At 38.4% G+C, this 14,432-nt stretch overlaps 1 protein-coding gene across 1 annotated transcript in view; it reads right to left on the bottom strand.

Annotated features, from left to right (window-relative positions):
• Positions 1-942: 942 nt before the first annotated feature.
• The window catches only part of LOC144638510 (tubulin polyglutamylase TTLL7-like), a 30,183-nt gene continuing 16,693 nt past the window's right edge, over positions 943-14,432 (bottom strand). The window contains exons 5-26 of the mRNA XM_078497705.1: positions 13,348-13,410; positions 12,937-13,032; positions 12,342-12,414; positions 11,797-11,892; positions 11,251-11,298; positions 10,619-10,710; positions 9,779-9,851; positions 9,083-9,241; positions 8,511-8,605; positions 8,139-8,232; positions 7,991-8,038; positions 7,664-7,726; positions 6,775-6,868; positions 6,634-6,686; positions 6,345-6,440; positions 5,446-5,670; positions 5,096-5,230; positions 4,891-4,971; positions 4,397-4,557; positions 2,873-2,921; positions 2,595-2,737; positions 943-2,115 (exon numbers count right to left, since the gene is read on the bottom strand). Coding sequence (XP_078353831.1) covers positions 2,025-2,115; positions 2,595-2,737; positions 2,873-2,921; positions 4,397-4,557; positions 4,891-4,971; positions 5,096-5,230; positions 5,446-5,670; positions 6,345-6,440; positions 6,634-6,686; positions 6,775-6,868; positions 7,664-7,726; positions 7,991-8,038; positions 8,139-8,232; positions 8,511-8,605; positions 9,083-9,241; positions 9,779-9,851; positions 10,619-10,710; positions 11,251-11,298; positions 11,797-11,892; positions 12,342-12,414; positions 12,937-13,032; positions 13,348-13,410 — 2,128 coding nt within the window. The 3' untranslated portion in view covers positions 943-2,024. The remainder of the gene's footprint in view (positions 2,116-2,594; positions 2,738-2,872; positions 2,922-4,396; positions 4,558-4,890; positions 4,972-5,095; positions 5,231-5,445; positions 5,671-6,344; positions 6,441-6,633; positions 6,687-6,774; positions 6,869-7,663; positions 7,727-7,990; positions 8,039-8,138; positions 8,233-8,510; positions 8,606-9,082; positions 9,242-9,778; positions 9,852-10,618; positions 10,711-11,250; positions 11,299-11,796; positions 11,893-12,341; positions 12,415-12,936; positions 13,033-13,347; positions 13,411-14,432) is intronic.

Here is a 14,432-nt window from a genome sequence, read left to right as displayed (position 1 = left end):
GTGGGAGTCTGACCCTTTTGTTTCCCGTACCATTTGCACGCGCTTCCCACCCCCTACTTAGATGTCCCCGCTTCTTTGTGAGATTTCTATTGCGAAACATAACGCGATGTTACTAACATTTTCTCAGTTTCCCCTTGTTACTGCTACCTTGGAAGGATCCAGACTTTCGAGTGAGCGGGGCCCCGATCATCCAGATCAGACAATAATATGTTGGGGTCTGCTCTCGAAAATGGTTTCTCTCAGCCCTACAGGCCTTGGGTTGGCCTGAATTTTAGCTGGCCCCGGGCCCCCCTGGGCTGCTTCACGTAAGGTAGAGTTCCCGCCACCTTTACTTCCTGGTTCCCGCCCATTCCCCACTAGGCATAAATAGATTGTGCTCGGCAACTTTTGAGCAACTTTTAGCGTTTTGAGCAACTTTTTGTAGTACCAGCAACCTAGGGCAACTTTTGCCTTCCTTGGCAACTTTTGAGCAACAAATTGATATAAAACCGAACCAAACCATAAAAGGTCGTTTCATTTCGAAGGATTTTTATCTTTTGTTATCTTTTTTTTGTTTTTTATTTTTATTTATTTATTTTTTTTGTCTATTATTGAAGTTATGTTAAGTTTACGAGTATATTGATTATAAAAAAGTATTTATATTTCTCATATAACAATGTCTTTTTGGCCTCTTTTAATGATTGTAAGAATATTTAATGAAAATGTTGAAATGGCAACAAACAAACACGTTTTGAGTATTTATCTAAAGCAAAACTAATCTATAGCAAGCAACTTTTCAAAATTTTGGTGGCAACTTTTTGATATTTGAGCAACTTTAGCGCAACTTTTGGGTATATTGTGAAGCAACTTTTCCTAAATTTACTAGCACAATCTATTCATGCCAATTCCCCACCCCCCCAAAAATAAATAAATAAATAAAAATAATAAAAAGGATACTCAGAGTATGATCATAATTTTATTTATCTTTTTAATATCTTCACGCAATAAATATGTACAATATAATATTATATTACAGCTTTGACAAGACATAATATTTATAATCATTTTAAATCTGTAATTAAAATTTTCATCTATTTACATAGAGCTCTTCATGCTCAATAAAGAGGCAGACATCCAACAAAGACATTCTTTTGGCGTTTCACGGAATCTTTCCGACAAGATTGCGTGACGAACCAAAACAACGCCAAGGCACTGGAGTTGGCGTGACAGAAAGTAACACCTTGATCATCATCTTGATGTGAAAAAAGTTGATCGTGTGTTAACAGACAAACGGACCAACCAAGGGTCCAAGCAATTCTTACAAACAGACATTTGGTTGACTGCTCTTGTTTAAGCATATTTGATAAAATTGATTCTTTAAAAAGGCTTGTAAGTCACATGACAGAAGGAAGTGCAGCCTGCCTCTCGACTTGAAAAGCATGCAGGAACACTTCTTGGACCACAAAACGCAAAGCAAGGTACGGAAGTTCGTTCTCTATGTGGTTTAGGACTATATAAATCAATAAATAAATTTAAGAATATAAATACATCAATTAACATCTCCAAAATAATCACTTTAGTTCTTGCGTTCCATGTAGACGTCCTTGAGCCACGAGAACGTACCTCTAAACGTACGTTGCGTGGCCTTCGTAATCACCTCCTTATTTGGGTCGTCCCAGTAGGTGTTCTCCTCATCCAGCCCTTTCTGTAGGCGCCGTTATTCGTTCTCTATCTGGTTTAGGACTATAAAAAATAATAAATAAATCTAAAAAATATAAATACATTAATTTACATCTCCAAAATAATCATTTTAGTCGTTGCGTTCCATGTAGACGTCCTTGAGCCACGAGAACGACCTTCAAACGTACGTTGTCGTAATCACCTCCTTATTTGGGTCGTCCCAGTAGGTTTTCTCCTCAACCAGCCCTTTCTGTAAGCGCCATTATCTCCGAGTGCTCCTTTTAAGACTTCCGGTTCATAACTCCTTAAGCCTTAGCCAGAGAGCTGTCATCACCGCTCAACTTGTTCTCATAAGTGCCCATGGGTCAGCTGAAAGGTTTGTAATAATTGGCCATTCTCGCTGTTAGGGTTTGTTGTGAGGTAAGGTCTGGTGTTCTTCGTATAACATCTGTATGCCTAGAAAATATCAAAGCAAAACTCTTCCGTTTATTTCAAGGATATCAACTCCAAGCTCGTTTCCAGTAAAATAAAAACAAATTTCGCGACTCTGCAGAGCAGCAATAAAATGAAAGCCGCGCCAAGAGGATTTCAGTCTCGTTCCTTGCTTGGAGATGGACTATGGTATCATTGAGGGAGGCGCATGCGCAGGAGGGGACAATAACCAAAACATCCTGCACAGAAAAAAAGTCCTGCACAGCAAAATAAAGGAAACCCCAATTCGTCCAAAGACAAACACCAGAAAGACAATTCCCCCCCCCCCCCCCCGAAAAAATAGTGACGGGTCTGGTTAGCTGAATTTGTGGGATGCGCAGAAGACTAATGGTTAAGTTCTGGTGTTGGCTCCGGAATGAGAAGTTCGGGTTCAAAGCCTGTGATCAAACTGGAAGCATTTTTCACTGTCAAACGCTGACCCATGCAAAGACTTCGTAACTGACCTCATGTCAGATTTCTGAGGTGTCGTCCCTTGAGACACGACAGAAGCAGCGCCTGCGGCCTTAGCGTCAGCGGCAAACTGATACACGATTAGCAGACAATCACGACACAGCTGGACAATCCGACGACAGCAGCTCATCTCAGTCTGCAAACAAATCAAAACAATAAACCGTCGGAAAATAGGTTCGATCTTCGGTCGGAACTTGACCGAGCCCGTGGGCTTTAGCACAGATGTTCCGATTTTAAAAGGGTAACTCACAAATGCTGACAATAAACATACCAGTGATATAACCTCTGTACTTTTGCTGAATATTGTCTCCCAGGAATTTCTATAAAATGAAAACGAGATACACGTTACAGTCTTAAGCTGTGCGCCATAAAAATAGCCATCCTTTCGGAATTGTTGTACGCATTCATTCATATTTCTTCTGAAAAGATAGAGACTTGAGGAGTCGGAAATTCGCTGCTTAGCGTAAGTGGATGTCGGCAAAAGACAGCGAAATTTTGCCCACTTTGCCTCACACTTAGCCTTCCTCCCTTTCCCAAAGTTCCGCCTAATGAACTTCTGCGAAGGAGAGAGTATCCATGCTATAATAGCGTACTAGTAGCGTAACAAATCGTTCACCTCTCTGAAGGTTAGGCTACGAGCTTGATTGGAGTAAGATGTGGGATAGAGTAGCAATATTTCCCCTTGCTTTTGGCAAGTGAAACAACAAAAAGACCATGAAGCACTTACCATATCAATGAGAGAAATGACAAATGACTCACTGTATCACTAGCTACGCCACAAATTGACCATAAAGGAAGTGCTACTGTGTGACTGCCTGCAATTAGCTATGGCAATATAGCTATACAGTCAACTCTCATTAAAACGGACACCTTCAGGACCCGCTCCAACTGTCCGTCTTATAGGGAGTTTAGATACAGTAAAATAAATGAAAAACGACAAGGACGCGTACGGGACCAACAGCAGGTGTCCGTCTTATAGAGAGAGAGATGACTGTATAACTTAAAATACAGTAGAACCCCTATTAAGCGGCCACCCTCGGGGAAATGGCAACTGGCCGCTTAATAGAGGTTGGACGCTTAATAGGAGTTTGTCAGAAATTAGCATAAGGTCTTTTTAAAAGGTTACATTATTTCAATACAAAATAAGGTGAAAAGGAATAACGGAATCACAGGAAGACGACAATAAACCTGTGTTTGAATGATTTTATCGGCCGTCACGGTCTGACCTTGTTGGAAATTAATTTAAATATCCTATATTACATTCTTATTGGCCGCTATATAGAGGTAAAAACAATAGAAGAACGTTCATCGGGACGGCAGAAAGGTGGCCGCGGCCGCTTAATAGGGGTGGCCGCTTAAAATGGGTTATATTTACAGTATTATACTCACAATATTTTCGGGACTTTAGTAACTGGCCGTTTAATAGGGGGTGGCCGCTTAATGGGTGGCCGCTTAATAGGGCCGGGTTCGACTGTAGTATATACTAAGACAGTGGATAGTGCTTTTAGCGCGCGCTGATTAGCTACTCAAACTCGAAATATTCTTCGCTATCTGATTCACCTCCAAGCAACGCGCGCGAGAAAGTTGAAATCTTTGAAGGAGAAAGACTAGACAAATATCATTCTTTCGGGCTATATTATCTCACTGTTATAGTATATACTAAAACAACTATTAACCTCAGTGACAGTGGCAGCGGCTCGGTAAATATCCACCACTAGCCACCTTACATACGTACCTTCATTACCTTCACTTCGGTGAATAGTTGTTGACTAAAAGAAGTAGCAAACAAACGTACCCCAAGTTTGAAAAGCAGTTCCACAATCCCTGCCCATGACTCCATAGTAATCTGTTAAACACTCTCGAGAAAACTCGACAAAGACGCAAGTTATCCACTTCAGATGCTCGCCACACGCGCTGTAAGATGGCACGAACGTTTGTGCGCACGATATCCACAACCTACAAAAGAAATAACGTATAGCACAATGTATGATATATTTCAACCTCGATAGAGCCGGCATGTTTGGTGGTCAAAAAATGTGGAAAATGCACAGGCCCGCTCCTTTCGCGAAAGGACGTTCGTGAAAATAATTTTGAGCAAAGCAAAGAGCGGCAAGGCGAACGCATAGTGCACGGTGTTGGCAGGGGGAGGGCACAGGGTGTGGGAACTAAAGACAGTTCTCTTGTGGTTACTTCTGCACGTTTAACGATTTATAGTAAATACAGATGTTCTGAGCAGTCTAAAATACGTCTTTATAACCAATAGCAAAGCAATGAGAGTGTTTTCCTCACCTTTCTACGCTTTATCGAGTCGAGTTTCACCAACCAATATGAAGCCACTCTAGGCTTATGAAACTTCCAGTTATCTTGTATCTGATAAAACAAATGGTACAAGAATACCGTAAGCTGTAAGTCCTCCTCTAGATAAATTGCTCCTGTGATTTTCAAACCCGCGCAAATCTTTCTCAAAATAGACCGTAAAATATCCAACACTTACACTCTCTAAAATAATTTCTGCTTCTTCGTCTGTTTTTCCAGGAAATTTTATCCTCATGTCGAGCAAAGCTTGTAATGTTCGCCGACTAAGTTCTTCTTCTCTTTCTCTTACGGCGGCATCCAAGAAGGCTGCGTCCTGAGGATGAAAAAAAAAACGACAATTAAATTAACACACCTTAGTGCCTTTTCTTGTGGCTTTTATTTGTGAAGTCACGCAACACGTCTCACTTGTGACGCTGTTACACCGAGGTGGAAGAGGCTTTTAGGTAAACAGACAAAAGTAACACGTCCTTTGTTCCAAGTATGATTTACTACAAAAATCCAAAGATTAAAATACTGAGGATTACTCACTACAACAGGGTTGAATTTCATTGGTGGAGACGATGATGACGTCACAATTCTCTGCGTAGAGGAGCGTGGTAATACGAAGCCGTGACTGGCTGAGTTTGGCGCCTTTTGAGCAGACGCAGGTCTGAGTGATGATGATGGTGGTGGATTTGAAGAAACGGAGGATGACGAAGACGAAGAGTCTCCTTTGCTGGCAGTGGATTTTGCACTTGGCATGGAGGATAAGGGCTAGAAAATAAACAAAAAATAAACAATAAACCCTCTTCCCTAGCAGGTACAAGTCACAATGACGATGTAGATTCCCTCAACCAAATTTATAACAAGTAATAGGCGACGGATATGGAGAATGTGTTTGTTGACATGAGGGCTTAAGGGTTGAACCCTTGAGAGATTAAATGCCCAAAAAGATGTCCAGGTCTTTTCGTCCAATTTTTAAGTAACCGCACCATTTTGACTGCACGAGGTTTCGAGGAACAATATGTTAAATTCTTAATTGCTGAGTAACATTTAGCCTCCCACGCAGTCTTTCTTAGGGGCAATCGTGTTGTAACATTTGGCTATTTTCTCAAATCATTTTACTTGGGTCACTCCATTATTTCTGGATTTCAAGTACATGAAGGCATTCTTCGCTTGTCACAAAACTGACAAGGGCTAAAGGCCATTACGTTTAGAATAAAAGAGTCCCTGACCTTTAACACCCAGTTTCCTGTCCCTTCTTTAGTGGATCCGCCACTTTGAGACTTTTCTATTATACTACAGAATATGGCGCATTTTATTCTGTTTCTCCCGTTACCCAACACCTTGAGATCTCCCGCTTCCCACCCTCTCTTTTCGCGCCTCTTGCTGACTTCCGCCCTCTGTCCCACTCCTCCCCACCACCAGCACTCACACAGTTTTGTTACCTTAGGTCCTTTACTCATTGGGCGATTTCCAGATTTGTCGAAGGTGATATTTTCGTCAGCTTCACATTGCTCTAATAAGTCGAGAATTTCTTCTTCCTGTTAAAAAAAGTATTCGGCATGAGAATTAAAGCTTTTGCTAAATGCAACGCTTTTCAAAGCGACACGAACAACAAGGGGCTCAAAAGAGGTGATAATAAACTTATTAAGATTGAGGAAGATTGAGATTGACGCTAAGGTGAAATGGGGAGGTGAACGTTAGCGAAGGCACGGCTTAATTGTATTCACCTACCCTGAGAGAGCTGAATGGTTGATTACCGTCCTTTTGAAGCGAGGCAGCTCTCCCTAAAAAGTCCAAACAGACATTAAAACCAAACATACTTTAAAAAAGCTCGATTCAACGGCGATTTATTAAGTGGAAGTTTTACTATACCTGACAAAAAGAGCTTGAAGGCATCAGCTAAAAGGCCGTTATACTTTTCTCGTCTTGTTTTATCTTCGGGAGGGTATATTCTTCGAAAGTTTCCCTACAAATTATCGCAACAAAAATATTAATAAATAAACATAACGATTTTGTGATTTGAAGCTGTCTCAAACTTCTGAAGGAGAAAAATTCCCAACCTAACCCACAGGCCCATTTTCGCTCGCTTTTATTAAAGATGAACACAACACACATCACGTGATATACTAGTACAGTGGAACCCCGATATAACGATATGCCAAGGGAGCAGTAAAATAATATCGTTATATCGAAGAATCGTTATATCGAAACTCCCGATATAACGATATGGCCGTAAAATGACAGGAAATATCGTTATATCGGGGAATATCGGGGTAAACCTAACAAGTACTTTTTACTGCATATTAGAGGAGGATAAAGAGAATAATTTTGATAAGAAGGCTTAGAACACAGTATCATTTTCGTATATCATCCTACAAAGCTGTTTTTAGAAACGTTAGAGATGACTCGATTACCGTAATGTTATTGCATTAAACTCTTTGTTTTGCAAATAAAATGTGATTGTGTACTGATAATATCGTTATATCGGGAGGATTTAACGTTCGGTCCGCTAAATTCTTTTTGTTATATCGGGAATATCGTTATATCGAAGATCGTTATATCGGGGTTCTATCCCATACATTTTACTGTAACTTTTGCTGGGACATTGAATATTCATCGTTATATCGGGAATATCGTTATATCGAGGATCGTTATATCGGGGTTCCACTGTAGTTCTAAGAAATATTTTATTTATAAATTGTAAATATATGCACACAAATAAGCATATGACCTAAAGTAACACGATTTCACATCATCTCACCATGTTCATGTTCTCAAATTCTTCTCTTGCAGCCTCTCTTCGTATTTGAGTCAGCCTGTCTTTCTACAAAGAAAGAATACGCCGGAAAAATTCGCATTATGTGACGACATTTTGGCTGATAGTTTGTAGTACTATATTCAAAACTAGCACGAAAACACTAACCATAGAAACCATTGACCGAAATAGAAATTCTCCTCACTTGTTTTATACACTCATTACTGGTTAGTTCAGAGAATTTAGCGTTACATCAAGACAATATCTCCTCGCTGATGCATCTCTTTATTCTAATCCCTGTTTGCGTGTGAGTTAAAAAACCTTTAGACTCACTAGTTCAGTTCGGCGTTTGTTTAAAATCATCTTCTTCTTTTCCAATTCCTAAAATGTTAAAACAAAAGATAAGTAGCCCGAAACATTTCAATAAAATCAATAAACCTTTATCCCTCAACTGTAAATTAAATCTTTGACCAGCTCTTACCGACATGGAGTATTCGCTCCTTTTCGGTTGAGTTAACAATCTTTTTTGTGCCTCTGCTTTTTCAGCCGCCATGCCTCGTCTTTTGTCGCCAGCCCTGAAATAATTGAGAAGAAATTCAAAAATGACTGTAACTCTCGATACGATGTTCTTTTATAACCTTGGTGAAAGGCGTTATCCTCAGTATTTTCTTTGAGAATTGTCTTTCACTGGGGACGACCCCCCCTCCCAGAAAAAATGTAATTTTTATCTTTAACGGGCCATTCCCCCTCCCTCTTACTACTCCCCCCCCCCTCCATCCTCCCGTTCTAAGAATTGATAAGCAAAGACAGTTTTCATCAAATGAACAAGTTAGGAAGCGCGCCTTAGCAATACCTGATATTTAGCAACTTCAATGCGTCGCACAGTGCTCCTCCTTTGACTTCACTATCAAGTTTTGTATCGGTGCCAAAGCTTGGTGAACGATTAACCTGTGGATAAATTAACCACATTTAAATTTACAATTCATTGTGACAGTGTATGACCTTATTAAATTCACTGACTGCCATTTTCGTCAGGACAAAAGTGACGTACAGTTGTATCCAGATGGCGGGAAGCAATCGTGACAACGTTCGTAGAGCTCGGACTATTTCTGATTGGACAAAAACAGTCGGAAACTCTTCGGCGAGTTTTAACGATGATTTGCCATAACAGCGAGTTTACGTCAGCTATGTACGTCACGATATAACGATGACGCCATCTAAAATGGCGGCTTTCAGCCTCGCGTTGTGCACTTCACAACATTTTCACGATTTACAGACGTTTAGGTAAGACACAGGCAGTTATTTTTCGTATTTAAAACAGCTAGACAGTATCGAAACGCTATGTTTCCTACTTAAGAATGCATAAAAAGGCATAAACAAGGTAAACTAGTGTACGCTCTGCACGTTAAATTTTTATCAGCTTACCTCTAAAAGCCATGGTCTGAGCTTTCGATCCAGCAAAATATCAAACCCCAGTACCTCAAAACAAACACTTTCACTTCCAGAAGGTGCCCCAGGGCGGCACATGCGGTAAGAATGAAGAATGTGTGGCTGGGCAACTATCAATGTCTTTACAAGAACGTCCTAAACAAAAAAAAAGAGAGAAATTTTGAAACATTTTTTTTGCCTTGAATCTGAGTCTAAATTTGATCCGTCTGTTTCTGTAAGTTTAGTAGCCAGGGACCCGTTTCTCAAAAGGTCCGAAAAGTTTTGACACCCGAAAAGCCATAGCAAAATTTCAAACCTTATTACAGAGCTGTTAAATTCCATTAAGCTTATATTTTTCATATGAACAGAGGTTTCCTTCATACAAAGGTTTAGACCTATACAGACTCCCTGATTTTAAAATACAGATAATTTAAAATGGTTCTATGGGAACGAAAAGTTTTCGGGGCTTTCGAGAAACGGGCCCAAGGGACGAGGATTGAAAATTGAACAAGGGTTCAAATTCTCTTGTAAAAAAGTTTTTTTTGGTTGCCTATGTTTTGTGAAGTTTGAGATTAGTTGACGTCAAAGTTAAAGGACAGAAAATATGTCATGAACAGAAAAGTTAAAAGATCAACTCCTGAATAAAAATATTTGAACAACTGGGCCCATGAGGATAATGTAATCTATACTTACTGTTATGTTATGCCAAAGAAAGTTTACGTCAAAATCCATGGATTGTAACCATTCATTCAAAAACTTTATAGATCTGGAATAAGAATCCAGGCAGTTATATAAGTTTTAAAACAATGAGAAATTTGTTTATCCATGAAAGGTATTGGGCAAGAAAATAAATGTAGCAAGCACTACATACCGTAATTATAAAAATGTGGGGGTCCTTAAAATAAGAAATTCCTTTGCATTATCAAGTGAAAGGGGGATTCCTAACTGCTGAGATTAGAAGGGGGAGTAATACTGTAGTAACATGAAGATACTACTGACCTCTCATGCGAAAACGTACACTAAGGGTTTTCTGTTTTCACACGGAAAACCGTGCAAGAAAAGCAAAAATATAATATTCTTGCTTTTCAGATTAAATCTGTTTCAAGCACAAGGTAACACTCTTATAATCACTTTTAAAAACAATTTCAATCAATTAATTAATCAATATGATTTTTAAGGAACTCTTATTGTTTTATGTCATTGTACAGTGGAACCTTGATATAACGAAGGGCCAAGGACTGGCAAAAATTTGTTCGCTATAACGAGGTTTCGTTATATATAGAGGTAACTTTCGCATACATTTAACTATTACTGGGGCGAAGAATATTATTCGTTATATCGAGGACTTCGCTACATGTAAATAGAGGTTCGTTAAATCGAGGTTCCACTGTATGTGTGTCCTCTTCAGGCTAAAACAGGTTAACCTGAAAACCAATTTGACAAACAACAGGACACCTCCAACACATTTAAAATTGGTAAATCAAAAATGCATACAGTATATGTATAAACAAATAATACCACAGTAAACTGTACCTTTTACTTCCACTGTCATCGCTGTCATCTCGGTCAAAGTTCTCATTGTGTTTATTTATTGAATAATTTGTAAGGTGCATAAAAAGCTCATCCTACAAGAAAATTAAAATTGAGATCAAACTTAAGGAAGCTTTTTACTGTCAGTTGTACAAGAACACTTTTCTTGGTGAATTGCTTCACATGACCACACTAGCTGTAAGATTTATAGCCTGCATAGCTGGCGGTACTGTTGGGTTTTAAAGCGAGCACAAGCAAATGGTGAAGCTGCGCCTCCCCAAGCCACTCGCCGTAATTAAGCTTGTTGTCGTATCTTCACTGCTTGCTTGTGGGCGCTTTAAAACCCAACAATACCGCCAGCTATGCAGGCTATAAGATTTACATGATCATACCTGTATGCTGTGGTTTAAATAATTATATCTTTGGTTAAAAAATTTCCAAAACCAGTTTGAGTATTACATGGCTGTATTTTTCTATGTTTCGGTGAATTAGAGACAATGAAATATAAATATTAAACTGGTTTGATATTTATCTTTGAAAAATTTAAAACATAATATGTACAACACAATGTACTTGTGTGTTAACCCCCAAATTAAAAAAAAAAAAGATTACAAGGTAGATACCGGTATACTTACCAGATTTTCATCTGAGGGACTTTCATACACTTCTGTTCCCATGCGAACCTAATAGAACACAAAAGATACATGTAGTCACACCCATTACTGTAACAGGTTCGTACTCTTTTGAGCTTTTGAAATTCCATGACTTTAAATGACCTTTTTCATGACTTCTTAAAGCTAGTTTTCCATGACCTAAATTTGACCATTTTTCTTGGAAAGTTTCAAAAAATATCTTGTTTTCGGGTACGTTTTTACTCTTTTCTTCGCAAAAAATAACCTGCCTAATTTATTTGTACAATCAATACCATTTTCCATGACTTTCCATGACCCACACTTAAATTCCATGACTTTCCAGGCCTGAAAAATGAAATTCTAAAATTCCATGACTTCTTCAGGTTCATGACTCCAGGTTTTCCATGACCTGTACGAACCTTGTGTACTAAATAAACGGTAAATTTAATTTTCCAACAATCTCATCTGCACCCATGTGCATTTGGCTTCAGATTTGGTTCAACATGTACAATTATATTATATCAAGTAAATGCTTTTAAAAATACTTACAAGCCCATCATGATAGAGAAATATTCTCAGTGGATCACATGATGTCACTAAAACATATACTCTGAGGTCAAACTTGAATCCCTCCAGTAGAAAAGGCTGAAATGTAAAAAGGTGTACATACACTGTAAACAGATGTTTAATTAGTTTTTTCATTAAATAATCTTAAAACAACAACTTACAACAACAAATAACCTAAAAGCTGTACAGTAACTTAATAAAAAGTCTGTGTCCGAGCTAAGTGACCCATACAGCCGGAGCTTATCCTGGTTTCCCTAGCGTTAAGCGACTAGGAGTATTGCTACTACCCCCTGGATGGGATGCTAGCTAGTCCATCGCAGGGTTACCCCCCAGCAGTAAATTTGCCGGTACCCATTTATACACCTGGGTGGAAAGAGGCACTGTGAGAGTAAAGTGTCTTGCCCAAGAACACAACGCAGCGCCCAGGCCAGGCCTCGAACCCGGGCCGTTCGACTCGGAATCAAGCTCCCTAACCATTAGGCCAGTGCGCCTCCCACAGTAACTAAATAGTTTGTTGTAATTCTTACCCTATCAATGTATTCCTGGATGACTATTTGCTCGTGGGATGGGATTCTGTCTCCATTTCTTATCAGAGAAATCCTGAAATCAGACGAAAAATTAAGTCATCTTTATTAACACACATAAAATTATATATGTACATACACCAAGCAAGTGTACAAGTCAAGTGACTTGTCTGACTGGAAAATTCCTGGAGGGGACTTTTCAAGCTTTAAATTATGGTCATGATTAAATTCAAGACTAGTCAACAACATTTTTTCTCACTAGCTATACAGATTTACATTCAACTCTCTTCAGAACTGCATGGCTCCAACTGTCCGTTTTATAGAAGTGTCCTTCTAATAGGGAGTTAAGTTTCAGTAAAATGAATGAAAAACAGCAGGGATGTTCTTTTGGTGTTCAAGGTTATTCTGTTGTTCACTGAGTGCACCCTCATAATTCTATCATTACTTTTTGGGATAGTACTGCCCCTTTAACTGTTCTTAATTTATTTAATAATAATAGTTTCATTTTACTTCTAACAGTAATATAAAATTTATATAGTCTAGACTCTAATAGTCTTATAGTTAGTTTGATCAGGAAGTTAAATTATACTAGACTTACCCATTTCCCATGGCTCCATTAGCTGGCTTAACAATGAATGTTTTTTGTTTCTTTCTTTTCTTTAGTTCTCTACAATAACCTTGAAATGTGGCATATCTGATGTACATGCAAGATGGAGGGCAAGTTAAAGAGAATATACATTTCATTCAACTTGTTATTTATTAACATAAAGCCAATTCACAAGTCAAGGTATTATTATTATAATAACTAATTACAAATGTATCTTGCTTCATGCCTAAAACTCAAGGAACTGTCATCTTTCAGTTTCTTTCTAATTCTTTAATTCATAAACTATATAAAATTATTATTACAAAATTATAATTACTATAAAATCAATTAATTAATTGATTAACATAATTATTTTAATCATTATTTCTTAGAAAAATTCAGTAATTACAATAGAAAGGATACTCTGCTGGCAGAACCCAAGTTTGTGGAATAAAGTTGTATTCCTCTGGGTGAGCTCTCTGCATTCTGAAATATTTAAAATATATCATTGAACAAGAGCTCTTAGAGCTTACAACTGCGCTGGTCTCGTGAGCACTTTAGGGGAGCCATGTGGGGGGGGGAACAAAAAATGCACCCCCCCCCCCTTATCGCCTTTACCTGCGTCGAACAATGTTGCGACTGACAAATAAGATGGTAGGAAAACACCTTGCGTGACATTTCATGGTTGACTAGTTCCATCCGAAATTAAACATTTTTCCTATATGCTAATGGTGGCCAAATTTAATTCCCACGATCCTGATCCGTGAAACAAAAAAATCTTTTAAATCAGCATCCAGTGTTGTCTTGAATTACCGTTTAAAGATTGAATAACCAGCTCCGAAAATGGAATATTGGAGCAAATAATTAAATCAAATTTGAGAAGAACAGTACTAGACCTCACAGTGTTTTGCTGAATGGGAATTCCCAGGGGAATTAATTTACCAAAGACGTAACCCTTGCAAGCCAGGGCATGTTTGTCTCAGTGGTTTTCCATTAGATTTCAGAAACCCTATAGATGACACAGCTCCAAAAATAAATAAAGCAAAAAGTCGAATATTTCACACTTAACATGCTAAGTTTAGACCAGAGGATTTGTTTAGTTTCCGTTTATAGCAGATTTAAACCTTTCAGAGAATTGCCTGATTCTTGCCGATCAGTGCCTTGTGAAAGTAAAAATTTGTTAACGCCAGCACATTCCAGGACACAAACGTAATGTAAATAAATGTAAATAATTCTTGCCCGCTAAAGCATATTTTTTAAAGCGTGAAATTTTGGTATTTTCTTCGATTCAAACGCTTCAAAATACTTCACACTGAATTTCGTAAGTAAAGATTAATGGATTCGCAAAGATTTGAAAGGTAGCTGATAAAAGCTTTGAAAAATTACATGACTCGAGGTCTAGCCGATCGAAAGTGAAACTTGTCATGTCAGCACATTCTTTTACACCAACGTAATGGTATTTATTCACAGATTCTGGCCCGCTAAATTATATTTCTCTTTGAAAGCGT

This window comes from Oculina patagonica, chromosome 14, assembly GCF_052425735.1.
Source record: "Oculina patagonica isolate OP01 chromosome 14, crgOcupat, whole genome shotgun sequence".
Lineage (NCBI taxonomy): Eukaryota > Metazoa > Cnidaria > Anthozoa > Scleractinia > Oculinidae > Oculina > Oculina patagonica.
Note: the sequence above shows the minus strand (reverse complement) of the source record. Positions and strands in the feature narration are given on the sequence as shown.